The sequence below is a fragment of the Alligator mississippiensis genome, chromosome 11 (assembly GCF_030867095.1).
Source record: "Alligator mississippiensis isolate rAllMis1 chromosome 11, rAllMis1, whole genome shotgun sequence".
Taxonomy (NCBI): Eukaryota; Metazoa; Chordata; order Crocodylia; family Alligatoridae; genus Alligator; species Alligator mississippiensis.
Genome location: NC_081834.1, coordinates 18,204,764 through 18,229,170, shown reverse-complemented (window position 1 = coordinate 18,229,170; position 24,407 = coordinate 18,204,764). Strand labels below are relative to the sequence as shown.

The 24,407-nt window shown below is 42.5% G+C and overlaps 1 protein-coding gene across 3 annotated transcripts in view; it reads right to left on the bottom strand.

The window, feature by feature from the left end:
* Positions 1-24,407, bottom strand: part of HOMER2 (homer scaffold protein 2) — a 105,488-nt gene that overhangs the window by 37,516 nt on the left and 43,565 nt on the right. Inside the window, exon 2 of one of the 3 annotated variants that reach the window (XM_059714635.1) lies at positions 23,071-23,227. The exons of 1 other annotated variant lie outside the window; for it this stretch is intronic. In XM_059714635.1, the coding sequence (XP_059570618.1) occupies positions 23,071-23,227 (157 nt within the window). Of the gene's footprint in view, positions 1-270; positions 293-23,070; positions 23,228-24,407 lie in introns of those variants that run through there. One more of the 3 variants, XM_059714636.1, reaches the window with a different exon arrangement.

Below are 24,407 nucleotides of genomic sequence, written 5' to 3'. Positions count from 1 at the left end.
CAGTGCCATGCCAGGCAGCTCGGCCATGTCCTCCTGGGCAGCGTCTCCAGGCCAGCCTGGCCCTGCAAGCATGGGCACCAGCCCTGGTGCTGCCAGCCCGGCCATGGAGCCCCCCCGCTCTTGCCCCCACTAGAGGGGCAGACACCACCCCCCACCTCTGGCACCTGCCATCTTCTCCCAGTGAAGGCACCCACCCCCTTCACACACCCTCACAGGCCCCCGGACAGTCCCCAAGCCCTGGCCCTCCAACCTCACTTCTCAAAGACTTACCTGCATCCAGCTGCCGGGGCTGCTCCCACCCCTGCCGGGTTGCACAACTGGTACGTGTGAGCACAAGCAGACACATGTGGTACCCCGGCTTCCAATTGCCCTCACTCGCTCCCGCCAACAGAGTGGAGCAAAATCCCAGACATTGCTTTAGATGTCAAAAAACACACCTGGATAGAGATGGGAGGGTCCAAAAAGAGGACATGTCCGGGAAAACCCAGACATATGGTAATCCTACCTTGCCATTAAATCATGGATGGGACAGGGAATTTCCAAACACATTAGCTGATTATTCAGACTCCGGAAGAAAGAGATCATATTGAAGTGCCTCTAGTTTGGCTTACTGCTGAATATTTGCCCTAGTAAGTAATATCAGCCACCAGTTGCCACATCTACAGCAGGAGGGACTAAAGATCACAGCAGCTCAACTCTAGAGGAGCAAGAGGAAAATGAACTTAGCTGGAGCCTGGCAGAACAGCAGGCAAACCTCTGGGAGGACAAGCGGTAAGTTAAAGATATTGAGAAGTACTATTACAGCCTCTAGCACTAGGGGTTCCTGCAAGAATATCCATCAAATCCTAGGAGGAGCCAGTTCACCCCATTTCTACTCAGGGTTTCTCTGCATGAGGAAACTAGTTGACCAGATTAAGTCTTGTGCACTAGGCCCTCCAGCTAGCAGCCTTTGGCACCAGAATAAGCTAAAACCAGTAGAAGTGTCAGGGGGAGGAAGGGGGACTCCCCCCCCCCCCCCATATTTTGGAATTTCCACTTTAAATTCACATTCTGTCCTGTTCCTGAATAACTCCCCCTAAACCATGCTGCTTCAGTACCTGACTACTCAGAATCACAAACGTTCTCAGCAACAATCTACCAAAAACTTCACAATTTCATTTTTGTATCTATGCCATCTTCCCCCAAAGGAAATTTCCATGTGCCTACCACACAAGGCTGCTTGTCTTAACCTAAAGCAAAATAAAACATGGAAAGTAGCCGCCACTCCTCTGGCTCCAGCTAGCACAGGCTCAGCAGGTTTTTCTGGCTCATCAAGTAAACCTGAACCAAAGTGCTTACTAAGCTGCCTCTGAAGATGAAGCAGGGACTGATCTGCATGGCAATTCCCTCCCTACCCAAACTAACTTCCTAGTATTACCATTTTTTCCAACTTCCCTGCACTTCCTTGGCTTGCATTATCCTCTGAAAAACAGGACATCAAATTATTTGTTTGTTGCTTCAAGAACTGCAAGTAGCTTCTATTTTTGAGGGATTTCATAGCTAAATCACTGGTAAGAGGAACGTGGCTCTGGGAAGTGCAGTAGGAGTGCAATACTCGTCTTTGGAATTGGCAACATTCAAACTTTAATGTTTGGACCATTGTCTATCCCTGCAGGGCAGCCTGGACTACAATTGCTTGACGCTTTAAAAGAGTCAAACCATAAAGTCACAACAAACTGGAATCCATTTTGGTGCTTGTATATTGAGTTCCATCAAGAAGTATCTTATTAACAGCTATACAATGCCAGATCATTTCTCTGCCAGCCTTACCAAGCTAGAAACTTGACTATCCCCAATCTCTTCCTTAGTGCACTTTGCTAAATCACCTAATCAAAAGGAGATTTGCTAGTCAAGATAGTGTTATAAAAGAAACAAAGAAACCACTGCAGGAGGGTGCCACCTGAGTCCATCCAATTCATCTGAATCAATAGGGGTAGTACAAAAAAAAACAATCCAAAAGCAACTTAAGAGTCAGAGAGTGAAACTGGAGCCAGTAACTCTGGCTTAAACTGTGAACCGGTAATGCAGGAGGATTAATTATAGTTGTTATAACTGGTGCCAGTGGATGTGATTAAGCCTTTTTTCCACTCTTTCTGCAATATCTTTGTGGGAAGCACTTCCAAAAATTGTGGTGACTGCTGCTACAGCCTGGCAAATACAGTCATACACACCTATTATACTGGAAATCAAATGTAACAGCTCTGTGCATGCCTGATTTATATGTGAAACCTGCCTCATAGCAGTTGCTTTACTTAGGATGAGCTGGGTTTAAGGATTCATTAGACAGATGAACCATCATAACTCATACAAGTACCAGGATAAGTATCAGTTTCTTATTCTTCATGTTCCCTTTTGCTCCTCTCTATCACCTATGCATGGCTGAAGGCCTCGAGTACTGGCAAGACAATATTTGATACCAACTATTACATCATAGATTCATAGATTCATAGGTACTTATTCCAGATGCTAAACAAACAACAGTTCCACATTTTATTGCCACATACATAGCAGTTATTTATAGAGAATTTTGTTGTATGGGCAACTAACCCAGCAGGTCAAATACTTCAATGCTTACAATTCCTCATTTGAGAGAGTTTTGAAAGAGTGAGTGTGTGGCAAATCGGGTGTGAGGCATCCCCTACCAGCAGAACTGGTTTTTTTGGCTACAGAAGAGCGCAGTGGGAGAATGCAAGATTTCAGGAGTGCTACACTGGTTTTATGCACGAGGGAGGAAGCACGCAAGGGCTGGTTGGAGGAGTTAAGGAATAATCCACTCCTATACAGATCACTCAGGCCTCACCCAAATCCTTTAGTAGGAGAAAACTACTAGAGTGATTAGGCCAGAAGCTGCATGGAGCTAGCCACCTGGCTGCCTTGTGAGGAGCACAGATATTTTGCCCAGTACCACATGCACTTCACCCTCAGAAACAAACTTACATCTTGCCATAATAACTAAGTCATGTAACAGGTTGTGCTTTATAAACCAACCAAAAAAGATGGCACGGGTCACATCTAGACATGGCCCCTAACCTGCTTTATGAATAAAGTTGTAAAATGAATAACAAAAAAAGGGAGAGACTTCCCTGAGAAAATAATTCTGTTATGAAGTAGCTACTGAGCAATATGTCTAAAAGCAATGAAAATGTGTTCTGGGATTATGTGAATCCTATTATGTAATTTTGCTGGTACACCTACTTACTCAAAGACAGTCTTTTTCTCGAGGTAATTAACATCTTCAGAGTTGGGGGAGTGGGGGTTGGTCCAATCGAAATCTCTGAAAATCTAGTTTTTGCTTTGACATTTGACTAGAATATTTTTTCCCTTCAAGGTACAGCATACAGATCCAGCCACCCACACTATTCAAAAGCCCAAGCAGCTGTTTCATGTAGAAAATATACGGCATGTCTTTTCAAACGCTTAAATTATTGAAATGAATTGTTACCCATAAATTTCTTGCGGTATTTTATAAGACACACAAACAAAAAAGGGTCATGTGCTGTTTTCACTTGGAAAAAAGGACCCTTTTAATTTGCCTGTGGGGGGCATGCAGCAGAGACTAAAAGGTTTTTCTGGTGACTGGAAATGAAAAGAATTGCACCATCCTGGTAATTATAGGTAACAAAAATAGTACATGGTTACATCATATCCATGGTTTCTGTACCTAATAAAAGCACATTGTATTTTGTGCAGCTACCATACTATAATGAAACCTTGCTTGACACCCTGTAAGAAGCCCCTTAGGATCTCTACAGATTTTCTGCACCCCTGGAACTGTAACAACAGCCTCAGACATTTCACTTTGGAAAGAAAGCCTGTTGTGCAGAGACAGAGGAAACAAGTCACATTTGGCCTGTTATCCAAAATAAAAACCACATTACAGTTTTTCTCTAAGACAGTCAGCAAAAGTTAAGATAAAAATGTGAACTGCTCTACACAAAAAGGCCTACTGATATAATCCAACAACTGTATCGAATTCATAACTGGTAAAAAAAAAGAGGCGTGTGGGACCAGATATTAGTCTAAAATGGAGTACTGGAAATGGTTGGGTGGTCTCTGCTCTGCCGAGCAGCCCTTTTTCAGTTCTTAGTTTAACACAAGACAGATGGATTGAAGATAGGGGCCTTTGCTGCCATCCCTAGCATCTGGTGCAAGACTATTTCCACCGTGACATTATTGGGCATTCACTGTCCTAACATGGCCACTTCCACCAGCTTGGGAGTTCTCACTTTCATCCTTCACCTGATGCCTCTTTCCTTCCCCATACCACACTTCTCTTTCTTCTCTCTATCTCTCTTTTTGCTTTGATTAATAAGACTCTGGCTTCAACAGTTTCTTTTACAACACTGCTGTGGACCTGTGACCCAAAAAGGCAAAAATCAGTATCTTAAACAGCTTCACACTATTACAAGTTTGCCAGATTTCACAGGGGCTGACAAGACCACGTGCTGTGCTCATCTTTCTCCAGCAGCAAAGGCTGCAAGGAAGAGTGGACACCAGAATCAGAAGCAGCACTTTCTGACCTCTGCCCCTATTGGCATGAGTTTGTCTTTTTTGTCTTCAAGACACCACGATCATATGTGAACAGCAGCAGCTTCTGCCATTTCAACTTCTCCTTTTCCAAAAAAACATTTGCTGTTCCCATCATTAATAACATCGTAGATTGTAAGAGAAAGTGAGGGATATCCTGAAAAAAACAAGCCTTACTTAATACTTTGTATTTCAATGCTTTAACTGTTGTTTCCCTTTTCTGTATCTTTATTAAAGTCTAAAATATTTTTAATGGTAGCATCCCTCCGGTAAACAAACTCTTTCCAAAGCCATTTAGTGCCAATCCTTGAAGCTGTCAATAAGCAGCGTCACCCATCAAAGACTACATTGATACTATAATCAGCCTATATGACTACCTGTGTTAGAAAAGATGTTTTTTTGGGGTAAAAAATATCTGAGTGAGGAAGGAAAATTAACCTCTTAAAATAAATGCTTGCTGGGCATCTTCCTCTGACACACATGGCATTCACTACTGTTATATGAAAGGCCTACTGGTCCAGTTAAACTGTTCCCACAAGCACAGAAATGAAGGTTTGTGTGGGTATGTATATATACAAACACACACACACACGGGATTTTTATAAAATGGATATACCATCTATGTCCTTAATAGAGTAAAATGATTTCTATTTGAGACAGATTTGCAAAAGCTATTTACAAAGCATACCATTGTATGTGGTACCAGTTTTGTGTCTCAAGATCAAGAGCCAGTGAAGACTGCTGTATTTTCATCAAATATTGCATCAAATTGTTTGATGCACAAAATTTGATGGAGTGCACAATACCATTTACTTATAAGCTTTGTCTGGCACTGTTGTCTCAATTAGAATGGATGAAGCATTACCTCAGACTGTTTTAGTAGCTGTGTAGAGATTTCCAGACATTAGACACCTCTAGTAGTACAGCAAGGAGGAAAAAAACGAAACTAATAACTTAAATAGCTGTTCCAGTGGACAAGCTCCCTCAGAACTTTAGAGCTTCAAAAAGTGCCACTACTTACATGCATTGCTCTTCATTGTTTTCAGTTGCTGAACTAAAAAATTGGTAAACGTACAAATTAGAATTCCAGCAGCCACATAACTATGCATGCACTGCAGTTTTTAGACAGAAGCTGCCTAGTACAAGAACCTGTTTTTTTTATAACAAATCAAACTGTGCCCTGCTGGGGAGAAGCAAGAGAAAGGTTTATGTAAAAAGCTGATTCAACAAGGAAAGCTTTGGGCATAAACTGCAGTGTGTCAGGTTTTTATTTTTATTAGATAAAAAAGACTGGATGGGACAGTTTAGAAGCCATAAATATGACAAGTATTCTCATCCTCAATGCATTCTAGCAAGCAGAAGCAATGAAGTTATCCACTAGCACTGTGGGAAGCTCACCTTTCTCAGTTCAAGGCTTCCTTTGAATTAGAATGAATTAAAAAATTCCCATGGAAAAGCCCCATAAAATACCAAATTATGCCTAGTTTCAAGGCATCCACCAAAGCCCTGTTGCTTATGATTTTCATCTGATGCTGTGTATCAGTTTATGTTTCCTGCAAATTTGCCCCTGGTTCTTCAAAAGCTCTACTAACTCACTGAGCCTGACCTGAGGTGAGCTTAGGAGACTAACAAAACCAGAAGCAAGGTGTACTTTTCTTGGTTACAGCTTTCATACAATAATGTCTCACAGTTTCATGACCCTATTGGTACCTGTGGTCTTGGCATATTCCAGTGCCAAGATTAACATTGTAATCTAGTGACAGACATGCTTTTTTATTTAAGCATAGGAGTTTCCACCAGTTTGAGTGGGTTAATAAAACCTCCCTCCAGTTTAATCAAACTATTTTCCTATTAGCAGTTAAATGATGGTTTGAATGAGTCTGTAGGCACCGCAGTTTGGGAACAACATGATCCACAAATTAGGGCTTAGTTTCTACCATTTCAATCAACTGGAGGTAATTCTGAGTGCTCTTTTCTCCAATGCAGAGGTACTGGACTAGGAACAGTAAATCAAGCCGCATAGGATCAAAATCAAGTGTGGAACTGGGCCAATCTACCATCATTGCCACACAATTGTTGCCAACAGATTTTTTATTTATTTTTCCTAGGACTCAAGGATCCATTTCTAAAGCATACGTATCCTATGATAACAACAGCCTGGAATGGTGGACATTACATTTGGATTTTTATAACTTAAAAGATGAAAGCAGAAACGATCAATTTATTTAAATTGCAGCACTCCAGATGATGGTATTTTACCCTGAAATACTGAAATGTCCTGGACAAATATCACAACTCCTAGTTAATACATATGCAGTGTCAAAAGTGCTATCAAGTTTCCTGGCAGAAGACAGCTCACTTTCTTTCATTTCCCAGCTTTTGACAAGTTTTCTGTTTCACTTGCATCCTCCAGTCTTGTTTAAATTCTCTTTCCATTCCCATCAGCATTTCGGCTCAAACAGATCTGTATTTATTTATCCTGGTATATACAATTCAGGAGAGTGCCCGCATAGACTGGGCTTCTGCAAGTTTTTCCAGCACAAAGTGATGATAGTAGAAAGGGACATATCCACATCAGGTCTCTCAGTGTTGCTGTTCCCAATGGATCTAAACCAGTATTAGCAACAGTTGGGAGTTCCTATGTAGGCTTTTGCCTGTATCTACAGTCTTCACATTCTCAATATCTTGAAATTCCTCCTAGCCCCATGTTCTGGATATATATTACTCTTGTGTAAACAGAGTAATGAAGCTGATGAGTCTTGGTTGTTCCTCAGCTGCTTTTTTTCCCCCACCAGATTGCACAGAAGTTCTCTCATTTATTATATTTCATGGTACCTACTAGAGAGAAACAAAAGCTTAAACTATTTGAGGTAAACCTGTTGTATCACACATACTGATCACTACACCAGCTGTTCTTTATGATATAACTGGACCAATCAATCCCTTACATTTGCACACAGTGAGTCCTCCACTGAAAATTTAGGTTGAATTAAAAAATTATTTTTGAAAGGCATCCAGTTGCGACTTGAAGACTTCATGGAATAGAAGGGTCTACTCTGTCCTTGGTAAGTTGTGCCAATGGGCAGCCAGCACCGCTGATTAAAAATAACCCAACATTTTATGGCCTGTGTGTAGTTTTTAGCTTCTGCTTCTAGCCATTAGTTACCCTGTTCTCTCTTTATATTCTAAATCAGTGGTTTTTCTGAAGTCACAGCAGAGTCAAGCATGAGGAGCTAATGAAAATACTGGAAGAACTGGGTATTGATGGTCAAGACTTGAGAATTTTAAGAAGCTTCTCTTGGGACCAAACTGCAGCAGTGAAGATAGAAAATGAACTAAGTGATTTCATCCAAATTAAGAGAGAGTTGAAGCAAGGCTGTGTTTTTTCAACTGACTTGTTCAATTTCTATAGTGAGAAAATACTGAGGAAGATTGAGGATTTACAAGGGCTGATCATTGGCAGAGAGAAGTTAAACAACTTGCGTTATACTGATGACACAGTCTTAATAGCTGATGCAGAAGAGAAGCTGCAAGAAATTTTAGATAAAATAGTTAGTGAAAGCAGAGAAGAAGGGTTTAAGTATCAACTGTAGAAAAACAGAATACATGGTAATTACAAAGATGATGATCATTCCTGTATGAAACATCAAAGTAGATAAGGAACAGATAAGGTAGGTTACTAAATGTAACTACCTGGGAAGTTGGCTAACATCAGACGGTACATGTGATCATGAAATAACATGGAAAATAAGATGGCAAAACACACATTTCTGAAAATGAAAAAGATATTGACAAATAGTCACATTTCTATAGGGATGAAGCTAAGAGTTTTGGATTGCTATGTTATACTAGTACTCATATATGCATCCAAATGCTGGACAATATCACCAAGTATGGAAAAAAGAACTGAAGCAACTGAGATGTGGTTCTTCAGGTGCACCTTGAAGGTATGTTGGACGAGTCACACCTCAAATGAAGATATTTTGTCAAGAGCAGGCTGCAGGAGGAAGCTGCTGACAACATCAGAAAGAGACAGCTGGAGTTTCTCAGACATGTTATAAGAAAAGAGGAAATTGAAAGTCTGGCCATAACTGGAAAGAACGAAGGAAGGAGAGATCATGGAAGACAGAGGTTGACTTGTGTCAAGAGTCTATCTAAACAGATGAATGTATCAACACTGGAAATTCTGTATGCCTCAAAGAGAAGAGATCTATAGAAGACCATGGTCACCAACATCTTGTTTGGGTATGGTATCTAGAGAAAGAGAGAAGTCACAGAACCCTTTCATATCACTTCTGCCATGGAACTGCCACCCTTATCCTGAAGACTGATGTGGAGCCAGTGACCTGGCTCAGCAGTGATGTTGCACTGTGTCTCAACCCAGTCCACCATTACCCCCAGCCTCTCTGCAGAACCACTGAGGACCTATCCCAGAACACAGTCTGAAAACCACTGTGCTAAATGAAGGCACCCATTACTACCATAGGAAAATAGGGCTGGAAGGAACTGATGAGTCCAGGCCCTGCCTCAAGGTAGGAACTTCCCTGACTAAACCATCCAGCCAAGTGTCTGTTTAACCTGCTCTTTAAAAATTCAAAGGATTTCTTGCGACTTTAAGAGAAGTGCCAATGCTGACCCACAATCATAGTGAGAAAGTTCTTCCTAATCTCCAACAAAAGTTGTCTCCTGCTGTAGGTGATCAGTCATCACTGAACCTTTTCTCTGATAATCTTCACAGGTTGACTATCTTAAGGTCTTTCACTGTAGGGACGGGTTTTTTGTAACCTGAATCATTCTTGTGACTCCTTCCTTAAACCCTTTCCAATTTTTCAATATTGCTTTTAACAGGCTGTTGTTCACACCAGACCTATTTTAAGAGTAACTTCCAATTATGTTCAATGCAACTTGTTCCACATGCCTGTTTAAACAGAAAATAAGGATAAAAAGACAACATCATTCAAGTTGAAAGTTAGTGGTAACCAGTTATGATTTAGCTCCAGGACAGATGTTCTCCTTAGCTTGACTACAAAGTCAGCAACAGCTGACTGGAACTCATCCCAGGCTCCTTCTCTCTTTTTTTTACCCAAAAACGGATTACCAGAAGCAGCTCCAGATTTTTCACACAGCATTTACAAGTATATTATTTAAAGCAATTGCTACTGGGACATAGATCTTTATATACAAGCAATTTTCCTTAACATATGCTATGAAGTTGGAAAACTATGGCAATCTAACTTTTGGCTGTCTTAAAAAAACAAGTTACTTGTTTTGATGAGTTTGAGTAAGGAGTGATTACAATGATTTTATGACCTACGGGTAGGTTTCCAGATATTGAACATACAAGTTTTTAACCCAAATATATCTACACTTCAAGCTTGTTCCTACCCTGTGAAACTTCATCATCACCACTACTACATTTACTATGCATGGATTGAACTAGCCAATTCTCCAACATAAAGGCAGCAGAATAGTGCATACTAGAGAACAGAACTGTGCTCTGAAATTACTATTTGCCAACAGGCTTAAATTAAAACAATTGTCTTTTGCCTTATATGCAATATCAGTGAATTTCATTTGGAGAAATATTTGTGTTATTACCCTAAGTATTAATTTCTGTGCCAATTATGTCAAAAATAGTTTTGATAGTTAATAGGCTTTAAAAACTAGGAGAGGGGTAAAAAAGGAAAATTACCAAATACATTCAACTTTTTGGGCTGCATGTACTCCAGCATTGAGCATCTCTGCTCAGGTAATACTAAACCTGAGGCAGAAGAAAAACAGTAAGGTACAAGTTGCCTCACTGTGGACTATTATCCACTGGAGTCTAGGAAAACTAGTTAATCAGCATTTAAATTAAGGTGTACAAAGGAAAAAAGGTTTACTAATCTTAGTATTATTCTATGCTGCTTCACCTTGAATGCCCATTTAAGGGACCTTCTCAAATGGAGAAGTTCCCTTTTTGATTTTTTGTGCAGGAAAGCTCTCCCTTTACTTCCTGGAGATTCTTCATGGAGGACTCAAATGGGAACTGGATTCTGCCATGTCCCAGATTGATTCTTCCCTGCTCTACTGCTTCCCCAGTCTCCAGAATGGTGTATTTAGGCATCTGAGTTTAATGGCGGGCAAAAAAGTTGCAAACAAAAATAATTTTTGGTTTATTTGATCAGATTTCCCTGGCACAAGTCCTTTGGATGTCAAAGCCCAGTCAGTCCGCAGTCACCAAATATAATCTTCAGTGCAAGGACCATGTCTTGGTCTACATTTGCAGAGTGCAAAACACAGTTCTGACCCTGATCAGCACCTTGGCTCCCATAATGTAAACAGGAAATTGCAACAGCAAATAAGTTGCGACAACAACATCAGAGCAAACCCTGTATTTTTAAATGTGAAAAAAGGAACCCATCTCTTTCTCAGCATGTGTGCACATGCACTTCTTACATTTCGTTATAGTATATGCACATGCTTTTTTCAGGTTTTCATTCTTCCCCACAAAAAGCAGATAAGGGAAAGACACCTTGTTTTTCACCTTGCTTTTAAAGCCTCCTGAGTTTCCCTTTCCCTTTTGAAATCCATGCCTTTAAAACATTTACCGGGCATTTAATTGCAAAATGACTAGACTGGGAAATATAGATTTAACAGAGATGAATCTCACATTACTAGAAAATAATATGACTTGTTTCAAGTAAATTACACAACCAAAAACTCTGAACATCTCTACAATAACTATGCAATGTATAATTGCAGCTAACACACACATTCCCCTTGGGGTTTATCAGTCAGGAGCAGCAAAGCAAGGAGTGGAAGCCATTTGCCTCCTAGCAATCTGCTCACAATGGAGAAAAATGCTGCGAAGTCTATGAAGGGCATGGAAATCTAGGACTTTATGCATCTCAGTACTGTCACAGTCACAACAACAAAGAAGAACACATTAGTGATTTCTATGGTTTTGAATAAACACACAATGTGCGCACGCAGCTAATTAATCCGTTAGCACAGCATATCAATATATGCTTGCTTGGAATTTGAGGACAAAGATATAAATAATCAGTTTAATCACACATACATTTTGCATAATAATTGCTACAAATCAGACCCACCATTCCCAGCTACATAGTTAAATGCTATGATGATGTTGGAAGCATATTGCAGAGCTTACTACATGGTCAGAAGCCTTTTATTCAGTGCCAAAATGTAGCAACTTTTCAAAGTTACTTGGTAAGTTTCTTACAGAGAATTGATGATGTTTTAATTGCTGAACCTAGACCAGTGAAAAGACATTTAAGCCTGAACAAAATCTGGAGAAAGGAATTTTATCTCTTTTCCCACAGCCTTGGAGAGCACTAATACGCAGCTTCAGGCAGAACATCCAAATAGTTTTAGGGGAAAAAAGATACCCTCCTGGCTTTCACAACTATTTTATGTCCATGAACAAACAAAAGTATTTCTACTGTCTGCTTTAAAGCAGTAACTCTGGAGTTCAGTTTCCTACATCCACTACTAAAATTCAACTCATTTCACATTAAGAAATATGCAGAGATCTCATGCTATTGTATTAGGTAGTAATCTCAGCTGGTAAAGTCAGAAATCCACACGGAATATAAGCACCCTTTTATTCTTTTAAAAGGTATCTCTCTCATTTTCATGTCTCATATGACATGATGTGAAATATAAAGCCACATGGTTTAAATGGGCAACCAGGTTCATTCATTAATATTTTTAATAACCGTTGTAATGTTTATCAAAAATGAATATAACGTATTTGTAGATATTTATTAATGGCCTGCCTCTACCAGGCTTATGTGTGTGGATTTGCACTTTGCTCTATTAATAAAATCCATTGACTTTGATCTCCAAATCTGCCAGATGACGCCACTCTATGTGCTGTGACCCTTGCTTATTAGCGCTTCAACATAGCTGTCATCAACTCAGCTACCACTATTAGGCAAGGATTTGTTGGGGGAAGAGCGGGGGCAATGATATTGCTTACTGGACCAACTGCGTGGCTGGGAGACAGTTTAGACAAGCTTTCAGGCACAAAGTACTTTGCAGTTGGTCCAGTAAAAGATATTACCCCACCCAAAATCCTTGCCTCTTGCATATTTCCTGGACCACCACAGCTAAAATATCACTCCAATATGACTGATATTAAACATTCAAGGTAAGCATTATACTGTAAATTGTTATTTATCATCTGTAAACAAAAAGATGACCTCTCCAAAGAATGATCATTCTGAAACTGAAATAAAAGCTTTCCTTAAAGTGCTGAAGGCTACTGTTTCTATAGCATATATTTACCAGGACTAGACTTGTAACATGGTAATCTTCTCTGTGATTGTTACTTCATTGCTCTTATTTCTGCCCATTTATCTAATCACCTTCATAGAAACATCTTCCCTAGGTTGTCACAACCACACCAGGAGATGTCAGTTTCCTCTGCTGGATGGATTTAAAAATGTCTGTTTGATTCCGCCCTATCGCTAAATATTAATTCTTGGAGTATTCTTTGAAGCACAGAATAGAATTGCTCCTCAAAAATAGTGACTCAATGTCAAAAGTTCTACTGAGTTGCAGTAGTCAGGCAGTAGTGGGCAACTGTTTTTTCTAGCGGTGGACTGAAAAGACCTAGCTTTAGTCCAAAGGGGGCTGATGCCACTGCCACTTCTCCCTTTGGCTGGCTGTGTTACATCACAGGCAAAGCTCCTCATCACAGAAGCCTCCCAGGGCTGAAGCCTCCTGGCTCCAGGACAGCTCCAATGGTTCTGTAGCTGGATCCAGCCTGTGAGCCACAGGCTCCTGACCCCTTAGTTTGGGGGATGCAGCCCTTGCTTACTCTGCTGACTACACCTCTCTGATAGATTAATGAGGCTGAGCATTGCAGCTTTAATTCTCCCCCAGATTCTGTGTGGAAACGTGGTGGCTTCCTATTTTATTCAAAATCAATTGTGTTTTGTTTGTTTAACAAGTATTTCCAGCTTGTTTGAAAATAATATGTCATGCCTTACTCCCATGGGTGATAGAGGATGTTGTTGTCTAATCTGCATCTTTTTTTTTTTTAAAGGTAGAATAATGTAGGTCAGTTTTAATGAGGAGTCTTGTGTGCATTTTCCAGCACACACTGCACAGTAACCAGCCACTTGTGACCTCATGTTTTCCCCCGTTTTTGTTGCATTTTATGGGTTTGACTCTTGCCCAGTATCCTGGGGTCTTTCATATGGTAGAAGCAATGGATGCCTCATTAAGTCTGAAGCATTCCATACACTAGCATTTTACAACATCATATCCTCTAGTGAAGTGGTTCTCAACCTTTTTAGACTCAAGGCACCCCTGAGAAACCACCAGGTCTCAATTTTCACTCATTTTCTGACTCCAGAAAAATAAAGCAATTCTGCTGCTGCAAAGAGCTCAGAAAGACCACAGCAAGGCAGAACGTTTTTAACACAATGGATTCCTACTTGAACTTTCTAGCTTTATCTTATGAGACATATTTGCAAACCTAACAATGCTAACATTGTGTAGCAGCCTTGAAAGGATCCTAAGGCACCCCAGTTGTGAATTGCTGCTCTAGGCTAAGTACAGACAATCGCAGTGATTAGCAGGAGGTTAGATTGGCTTCAAAATGGCCACTAGATATAACTTAGCTCATCCCCAGTGCAGACCTTACATTCAGACCCAGTCTCAGTGATCGGAAATCAAATCTAAACCTGCAACAGCACAGAAGTTAGATACACAGAGACTGGTCCAAAAATGGCTGAACCTGGGCTAAGATAGAACTGGATCCATGTAGTATCAGACTTACCTTATCTAGGTTAGACTGGGGCATGGAACTTCTGTACAGTTACATGCTCAGCCCCACGGCTGGGAAAGCCCAACCACCAGCCCCAGCCCCGGGACTTTGCTTTTCCTATCCCTGCCTCCCTGGCACCGGGGCTGTCTCCCCACCACACACCTGCTCTGGACTAGCCAGCACTCCCCAACAACCCCCTGCCACTCCAGGTGCCACAGGTTTTATCAGGATCGTCTGCTGCAGGGAGCTGGGCAAGTAAGTCCTGGTGGGGGGGAAGGGGCAGGAGAGATGGGGGTGTAGGTTTGCTGGGGGAAGGGAGCTAAAAAACAGTCCCTGGTCTCCCATCCCCAAGCCCCTCTGCAGACCCTACAACTCCCCAATATCACACCAAACCCTCTTGCACCCCAACAACCCCCCGTGGACCCTATCTGCTCCCCCAATCCACCCAAGGATCCCACCTGCTCCCCATCCCTCCTACAGACCCCCAACCCCCCCCTTGATTATGCCTGCCCCCCTGTTGCTCTCATGGACTGTGCCTGCCTCCCATTGCTTCCAGAGATTGCGCCTGCCCCCCAACCCCTGCAGATTGCACCTGCCCCCCCAGTTACTCCTGTGGATCACACTTGGCACCCTACCCCCCTGTAAACCCCCAATCTCCACCAGTCTACTTGCCTCCCATCCTCCTGTGGACCCCCCCCCCAATCCCAACTTACCTTAGCTCATGTTGGCATTTGTAACACAATCTAACCTCCCCCTAATGTTTGCGAATGTCTGTACTTAGTCCTAGTGTTCATTATCTCCTGTTCAGACAGCCTCTGGCCAATGGCTCCTTAAAGGATTATGAGGAAATTATTTTCCTGACAGAGTTATAAAGTCCCTTCGTTACTGTGCAATTAAAAAAAAGACGTGCTAATCCATTTCTTTGTTTGGTAATTGTATCTCAGTTATGTTCTCTTACATTTCCACTTGTACGATATCATTGTAAGGTCCTCCCGCTATAAATACTAGCCTATTATCCATAAAGAGTAACATAAGCAATTTTCAGCTGTGAGAGCACACAGCAGGGACATTCACTGCTAATGTAACAAGTAGCCCCTTCTTGCCTGCACCCATTTTGTGCATTTCTGTTTCCTTCTGAGTACCGGCAGAGACCTAGCACATTCATTGCACGACTGTGGCAAGGCTCAGAGCAAGCCAGAAAGCTGAAGTGGCTTTCTGTAGGAGAAACCTAAAAACTACATCTACATATCAATTGAGCTAAGTGTTACTGAAGACACCAAAAAACCTAAAATATCCACATCAAAGACTATAAATATATCCTGGTGCTAACCTAACTCACTGTCCCCAGTAGCCTTTGATCTTGCCTACCTCACATTTTTTATATTTCTCACAGTGCATTTTTATATTTCATCTGTCTCAACTTTACCATGGCATTTCATATTTTATATTTTATACTTTTAAACCCTTGAGGAATGTACTCCTTGTACAAGTTACACCCTGGACTATTGTTAAAAACTGAATTGAAATTGTAATTGTAAAGTGATAAAATCTGCTATATTGGGCTGGTCCCCTGAGTGAATGTGAATATGTATGAATCAGTAGATAATTGAATGGCAAAGCAAGAGCCTCGGGCTATTAATGGACAATAGCCTAGCCAGAGGAACTTACCATCACAAAACTCTACAAGCCATTTTAAGCTAATCAAGCCACCTGGAACCTGCAGCCATTGAATCAATCAAGTCAAGGATGGATTCCCGAAACTGCACCACTGGGCAAAACCCCCAGTGACTGCGACTAGCAGCTGTCATGCATTACTCAAGACCCATGTGGGACAGCAACCTCCGGACTCGGCAGCCAAGATGATGCTGGGGGATCACACGAGTCTGCCAGAAAGGGATAAAAGGCAGTGAAGTGTGACCCTCAGTGGCACCCCCTCATCCAGCACCTAAACTACCGAGACAGAAGGACAAGCAGGAGACCCCCTTCTGGAGATCCAGACATTGCCCTGAAGGAAACTGACCATCGACAACAGACTCCAGCGCCCCGGATAGGTATAAACCAACATCGGTGCTACACTACTATTGTAGCAATTGTGTGCGAGCATGTGTATGCATGTGTCAGTGTGTGTTACGGTGGCCAGTACCCCTCATAACTCAAAGTTTGCACGTATCATTTTATTGGTAAGTTCACATCCCATACAACTGATTAGAATTCATTATGATCCGGTGAGTTGGTCTTTGAAGCCAACACTATCTAGTGACTAAGTTAACTCCAAGCTCAGTTTCTACTTAGAGAATAGGATGAAATTAAGGTTATACAGATAGCCTTCATTCTGGCCTTTCCTAGCTTTTCAGTGAATTTGTTATTTAAAACTTCTCTTAACAGAAGTTTGATTCTTTTTGTTTTGGCAAGGGTTTTTGTATATTTCATCCCTCTCCATCTATCGCATGCACTTCATTTAGTTTGTTTGTTTTTTTAAAGCAACTGAAGAAAATAATTTCTTCATATGAAACTCTACTGTATCATCAGTAAAATGGGTTCTTTTTAATCCAGCAGAGAGACCTCTGAAAATTGAGATAACCAAAGTAACTAATAACATCAAACTGGGGAACATGCTGAACTTCTATAGGGCACATGACAGGAAGTAAAAGGGAAGCAGAAGGGAGGGCATGCCTACACGTTAACAAGGCAAAGCAATAAACTCCGGAATTTAGCATGCTGGAATGTATTGCTCCCGGGTGCTGCATTTACACATGCACCTGGGACTGCAGCACTTTGAGCCAGGTCATAGCAGCCCTGGCTGGCAGTGGGCCCAGGGGTCAGCTTGCCAGCCCAGGGCTGCTCAGACTTCACTCAATGTGCTGCAGAGGGGCTGCCTGGGGCTCAAGGGTTCTCCAGTGTGGGGCTAGCCAGCATGTGTGCTGCTGCAGAGTAAAGCAACTCTGCAGCAGGGTAGTACTTGTAGAGCTAATTAGTCTACTCTGCAGTAAATGTCTTGTGTAGACGCTCCTGAAAAGGCAAAATACAAATGAAGGAAGAGCAACAAAAAAAAATTATTCTACTCTCTCTCAGGTTGTTGGGCAAGCTTTATTATTCATAACATGAAGTTATAAAGTTACACACTTAAAAAGGAGTATGGGACTGCAAATGGTTTGAAAGCAGCAGCACTATGCAGACCAGCCAGTAAAAGTAAGGTATACTTCCTCATGGTTCAGATGTATATTTGCTGATAGCAGCAAAATTTTTACACCTGGGTCCTATTGCTGTAGTTCTGGGTGAGGAGTGGAGACTGAGTTACAAACCCTTCTGCCTATACTTGCTCAGAGTCTTCCTCTCCTTCAGCACAGCGTCCTTTCCTGCTTCTGAGCCTTTTTTAATGCCCTGTCCACATCCTTGGCCAAGTTAGCGCATACTCAATGCAGACAGAAGATTCAGGAATGTTTGCTACCAGTCTCTAACAATCCTCTCATGAAACGTGTGCAAATAATATTTTTCAGAGACCAGCAATTTGGTCAAAATTAGGTGAATTTTCATGAAAGCAGCAAATAGCACCTCTCTGACAAAACAAATCTCCTGAAATTTCTTGCAGGGGTTTGAAAATTATGGAGACCCTAAGTCATCTAAAATGGTTGACACTTTCAAAAAGAAATTCAATAAAAGACAGCTGCCCATCATAGAAAACAACTGCCTGGATAATTTAAGCTTTGCAAAGTAATAAGCAACTGAAATCTGAATTGTACCGCAGGCAAACAAACTAAAGACGTCTTGGCAAACAACACTTACAGTGTACTTCCCAGTGTTCACGTCATTCAATATTTGGTCCTCCAGGTAACTTAACTCACCAACTTTCATCCTCACAAGAGATACATTACCACAAATAGCCACTTTTCTTCTGAGTAAGCTGTTGCTCAGACAGCCCGAGATACCTGGCATTCACATTTAGTTGTCAAACCTGTTTAAGTTCCATGTTCCCTTAACTATTTATGTTTGCTATAATTATACAATGAATGTATGCTCATAAAAAGAGCTGCATGGTTCCCCAAAGACTTGAGTATGTTCTGTAAAATACTGGTAATTATGGGGGGTGGAGAGGCAGGAGAGCAGTCATGGTTTTCAAAATAAATCACTCTTTCAAGGACCATGGCCTTATGGTACATTAGAAGTAAAATAAATATTCATCAAGTTAGCATTTCACAGTCAGTTGCTGACTTTATGAATGGCAGCAACAGTAGAAAGGTTAGAGTGACCCTACATGCTTTTGCATATTTGCAAGTCAACGTGCTGACCAGAGCAACCTGTTGGATGCTAAAAGTAAAATGTGGCTTGGATAACAAAGTTACAAGCAATGCTTGATTGAACTTCACCGCGCTGCAAATAGCTTTCTCCATATTTTCACTGTCACTATATAATGTCAGTGTCATAAGGTAAAATCACAGCAATTGCCCTGATGTTGGAGTTAAATAATACTGTTTGTGAAAATGTCCTGACAGGCTCAGCACAGCTTGTCCAAGCACACAAGTTGCCTGAGAAGTGTTGTCTCATAGTTAGGGCATAGAACAGGAATTTGCAAGTCCTGTTAAATGAAGCTTCCTGGTATGAGCAACAAGCTTAAGATATCCATATTTCAGCTTGCCTGTCTTTACGATGGGGATATCAGCAGTTTACTATTTGGGTACTGTGAAGAGAACATAACTGACAGCGCACATTCTCAGCTCCTTGGATAGAAGAAAGCTCTAAAAACATGCTTAAACTACTGAAGAACCTCTGCTGTCTTAAGGCAATCTGGTTCTGCATGGCTATTCTAATGTCTGGGCTTCCTTCTCCACAGCCCCATCTTCCCTTAAAAATAGAAGAAGGATAATAAAAAACTTTCCAAAGAGCCAAGGAAAGACTATGGACCAAATCCTATTCCACCTATTCAGTGTCTAAATGATACTCAAGTATCTAAGGGCATTTGTACACAACACAGGGGGTTAATTCTCCCTAAATTGAAGTTGTGGTTTGTTAAAAACATGGCTTCAATTTAGGGCAAAGTAAACCCCTGTGTTGTGTACACATGTGTCCACCCAATCCTTACCTACCTCTCTAGCAGTGGGGAGGGGAGAGTGAGCTGCTGGCGGGCAGAGTGGTCCCTGAGCTACCCGGGGGGTGGGGGTGGTGGTGAGGAGACTGGTGCTTCCCTCCACAGCTGCGGCAGTCCCCCCTGCCCAATCACCTGGCTCGGGCAGTCCCAGGGGGTACCACAGCTGCAGAAGGAAGCACTGGGCCCCTGTGCAGCTCAGGTAGGCAGGCTCCAGGGGAAACGTAAATAAATAAATAAATAAATCAGGCTCGCCACTTTTTTTTCCCCCCTTCTGTAGAGCCTGCCTTCCCAGGCTGCTGCCAGCCTGTCTGCATGGTCTGCCTGCACAGCCGCACGGAGCCCAGTGCTTCCCTCCATGGCTGTAGGGTAGGAAACAAACTCCTCGGAGGTGTTTTAGTTTGCAGCACCCCAAAGTCATTTGTTGCGTCCCAAAGTCACGCTGCCAAATGTGTTACAGAGGCTGGAATTAACACGCAATACACCGCCGAATGTGCAAACAGCAATGCCATTAAAGTAGTGCAAAAGGCATTTAACCCACTTTAAACACGCTTTAAAGTGTCTACAAATGGCCTAAGGGTTTATCTGTGCTGCGTACCCAGAGACACCTGCTTCTGAGCATGCCTTGCCCATTTACTCCCACTCCCACTTGCCAATCCCAGAAATCTCTCTCATTTGTCAATCCCTGCTGCTTTGCTGGGTTGGGCACATGTGAGCAGAAGCAGGTGGGTGAGTCACGGTTAGTAGGTGGTGCCTCTGGCAGCAGTGGGGATGGGGTGTAGACACCTTAAGTGTAATCATCTTCCACCATGCTCAAGTCCCTGAAATACCATTTATGCAAAAAGGTGGCTGCTAGTCTTCCTACTTCCTGCTTTTTAGGGCTTCACCTTAAGTCTAGGACAAAAGCACTTTACAATAGTAGCAGGGATGTTAACATTGTGGTATAGGATTGAATTTACAGCTGAAAGCTAGACTAGGATGTGGCCCCCTAGCCATGTTTCAAGCCAAAATAGGCCCAGGACTGGAAGGATAATTCGGGTATTGGTGATTCGCTTTTTGCTGAGACACCTCAGGGGAATGTTTAAATGTAAAGGCTGTATATGCGTTTGCTAATTCCTACAGCAGACTGCTTTTCCCTTCCTTTCCTAATGTATTTTGGTTGGATTATACTGATTCTCCCTATGCCTGAAGAAGGGCGTTTGTGCCTGAAAGCTTGCAAAGAACAATTTTTCCAATTATTTAGTTGGTCTAATAAAATATATCACATTTACCCAAAGAACCTTGTCTGCCTAGACGTAAGACACATTCTCCCCACAAAGCACCGTGTTGCACCATTAATCAGTACGCAGATTGGGCAGAAAACACTTTCCCAAATAAACACCTTGTCTCCAACTCAATAATGCAACAACTGGGCTTCAACCTTCTGCAGAGCATGTGGACAACCCTTAATAGGATGCACATTGGACATGGTTGGTGTGGCCACCTAAGGTACAGGTGACACCTAAAAACCTCGCCCAGCTGCAACTGTGGAAACCCTGACCAAACCATGCAGCACATAACAACATCTTGGCCCAGATACAAGTTTGAGGGTAACATCCTGGAGCCGCACTCGCTTTCCAGCTGGGCATTGGTCTGGCTGGGGAATTTGGAATTAAACCTGTGACTACAACTCCTGCTCCTGAAACCATACAAAAGAAGTGCACAGATACTGAGAGACAGTCATGCACCTCCCACCCCACAGCCACTAAAATTTGTATTTGCTTCTCCCTGCACAAAAATGACATAATAATACATTACATAATTTTGAGACTGAGAAAAATATTCTTAAACAAACTATTTATTGAAAAGATTATATTTTTAATGAGACTAAGCGAGGAGGGGAGAGATAAAGCTTAGAATACAACTTCAGGTTGACCAGCTATACACTTGCTAACAGCAGTCAGAACATTAAGCAGTATACTTTAGTTTTCTAATTTAGATATTAATGAGGCAAACATTAAACATACAAAGGCGATAACTCTGTTCTTCAAAGTTAGGGGTGCTCACTGAAATCAAAGCACACATGCATTCGGGGGAGAATCTAATCCTAATTATTTATGAACAATAAAAGTTACACACATAAAGTAGAAAGATTATGCTCTGCACAATTTCTTTAGTTCTTCCATACTGAGAAAGGAAAAATGTGTCATGGTGGTAAGAACTGATAAAAGTGATCCCCAGTCTCTCAAGATGCTGGATGGGGGCTCACTGAGAATGTGTTTTTTTCATCTCCAAGGGTGGACAATCATTTCCTTCAAAACTAAGAAGCTCCAGTCTGTACGCACAGCTCTCACTCATTATGGCCTTTAAAAATATAATATTGCCTCCCCCACCCCCACCACGCGCGAGCGCGCGCGCACACACACACACACACACACACACACACACACACACACACACACACACACACCAGGTTTACCTTGAATGGATGGTGTTTTGACATGCACAGAATTCTGATTCCTTGTTGTAGTCAAATTTGGGCTAATTTTTGCCTAAGGCATTAATAGGGTCAAGCTGGTTAATATGATATAAAACTCTGTGTATAGAACAGGGGTGGGCAAAATATGGCCCTCAGGCCAGATCCATCCTGCCAAGGGATTTTATCTGGCCTGTGGCAGGTCCCTTGGCCCCTCCTAGCCCAGGTGCAGGGGGCAGCCCAGGCAGTTGCTTGTGCAACTGGTCCCGCTGCCTGCCAGGCACACAGCCGAGTTGGGGTGGCACAGCTGGGTTGGACTGGACTCCTCTTCCCAGCAGCCCTGGTGGTGGTGGCTCCTTCCAGCTGCTGCTGCCAGGTCACCATTGCTGGGCCCAGCCCCACCACCTAGGCACCCTGGCCTGTCTAACCTGCTAGGGCACTGGACAGAGCAGGCAGGTGGGGTATACATGGAGACTGGCCCAAGACCCACATAGGTAGGGCATGCTCAGCTGGGAGGATGGGAAAGGACTGTGGGCGGGCAGGGAGCAGGGTCTAGAAGCAGGATGGGTGAGTGGAGCTGGGGCCAGAGCTGGGATTGTGGAGTGGTGACAGCACGGGGTTAGGGCCCAGGGCAGAGCCAAGATCCACTGCTCACATGTCCAAGACAGGTGCTGGTTCCACCAGGAGGGGCATGCAGGGAGTGGATCACAGCTGTGCCCCAGGCTGCAGCCCTGCCTACCCATCCCCACCTGCCCATGGCCCCATTCCAACGGCCTGGCCGAGTGCGCTGCCCACGTGGGGCCTGGGCTGGTCTCCATGGGGACCCTGGGATCACAGTGCAAGGCTGAGGCCTGGGGCAGAGCTACTTAGGGAGTTTTGGTGAGCTGTTGTGGGCTGAGTGCTGACTTGGTCCACGACAGCTCACCAAAACTCCCTAAGTGGTCCTCTGGCCCAAATAATTGCCCACTCATGGTACAGAAAGTCACCTGGTATACTCCCAAACTTTCTGTGACAGAAGCTTTGATAGTATTAAATACATACAGTAGATTATACACAATTCAAGTATTTTTTAAAATTATGTCTGTAGGCAAGCCCATACATATCCATCACCAGCTAGTGATGAGCAGCATCATATGATCCGCTCCAATCAATAAAACATGCCAGATGTATCTGTCAGCCTCCTACCTTGGCTCCATCCACACTGATAATCCGATAGCTGTTTCTTGTGCTGTCATAGAAGTAGGAAACAGTTACAGCCTGCTTGCTTGCAGGAACCCAGTTCTTCTTGGTGCTGGGGTCAATTTGGAAGACATGTGCTCTGGTTGTGAAGATGGGCTGTTCTCTGGAATAGGGAGGGACAGGAGAAATGGATGCATGAGCTTGTGGAAGATGAAATGTAGAAATCTGCTCTTGATCAAACTTGTTGAAAAGAGCAGGCCTGACCTTGCAGTTCACACGACAGAAATCCAGAGTTCAGTGGAAAAACCGGCGCAGTAAAACTGCTGAGTCAGCACTCCAGCCTTCTGTACCTATGCTTGGCCATCCATAGTACATTTAGCTTCCTATGGTGACTGACCCTAGCCCAAGAAGGACTCAACAGTACCAGTCCAATTTTTGTCCCCCAGATGTTATAACAACTTGACAACATTAAAAAAAATCAGAGCCTTTTCTGGCTAAACGGCACCTGCATCTGCTCCATGTAGATTGCTACATCGTTTCCTGAAGATACACCAATTCCTTTCTTCCCAATCATTCAGTCATACGAGTCAGACTCACAGCAGTCTCCTAGCCATTCTATCAGACCAAAGTGTAATTATTTAAATACTGGAATCTTGATTCAGTTTGTTCTATGGATCACCGTAAAAATTTCATCAGATACAAACACAGTTAACCACCCTGGGGGAAGGAAAGGGAGGAGAAGGAAGAAGCTGTATTGCATTTCAATTCAATAAGTTGCATTTATGAGTGAAGCATTTGCCTCCACCTCCCAGCTTCACTCCTGAATACAACACTGTTTTCTAAACATTTTTACAGAACAAGACAGTACCACACACAGTGCAGGGTATTTTTTTTTAAAGGTTTGACAGTATAAATAGTGTATGAGAGCTTAAAAGATACACATGTAATTATTTGAACTGAATATTGCAGTTGAGATTTTTTAAAACATTAAAGCAGTAACATAGGTAAATCTCACTTCCAATTTAACTTACGGTATTTGCTCAAATATAAGATGACCCCGAACATAAGGTGACCCCCCAAAATAATTACAGTCTATATATGGAAAATTTATAAATTTATTATAATTTTCCAGATATAGAATCTAAGTACTGGAGTTCTACCTCCCCACACTGTACAACAGGGAAAGCACTGTCTGGGGGGAGGTCAGGTGCCTGCCTTGCTCTCTGCCCTATTCACTTCCTCCCCCTGCAGCCTTCCTGCCCCCCATGCCACCTGCACCCCTCCATCTCCCCACAGCCTCTATCCCTCCTCCCAGTGTGTCTCTTTCCCCCAAGCTCCCCCCA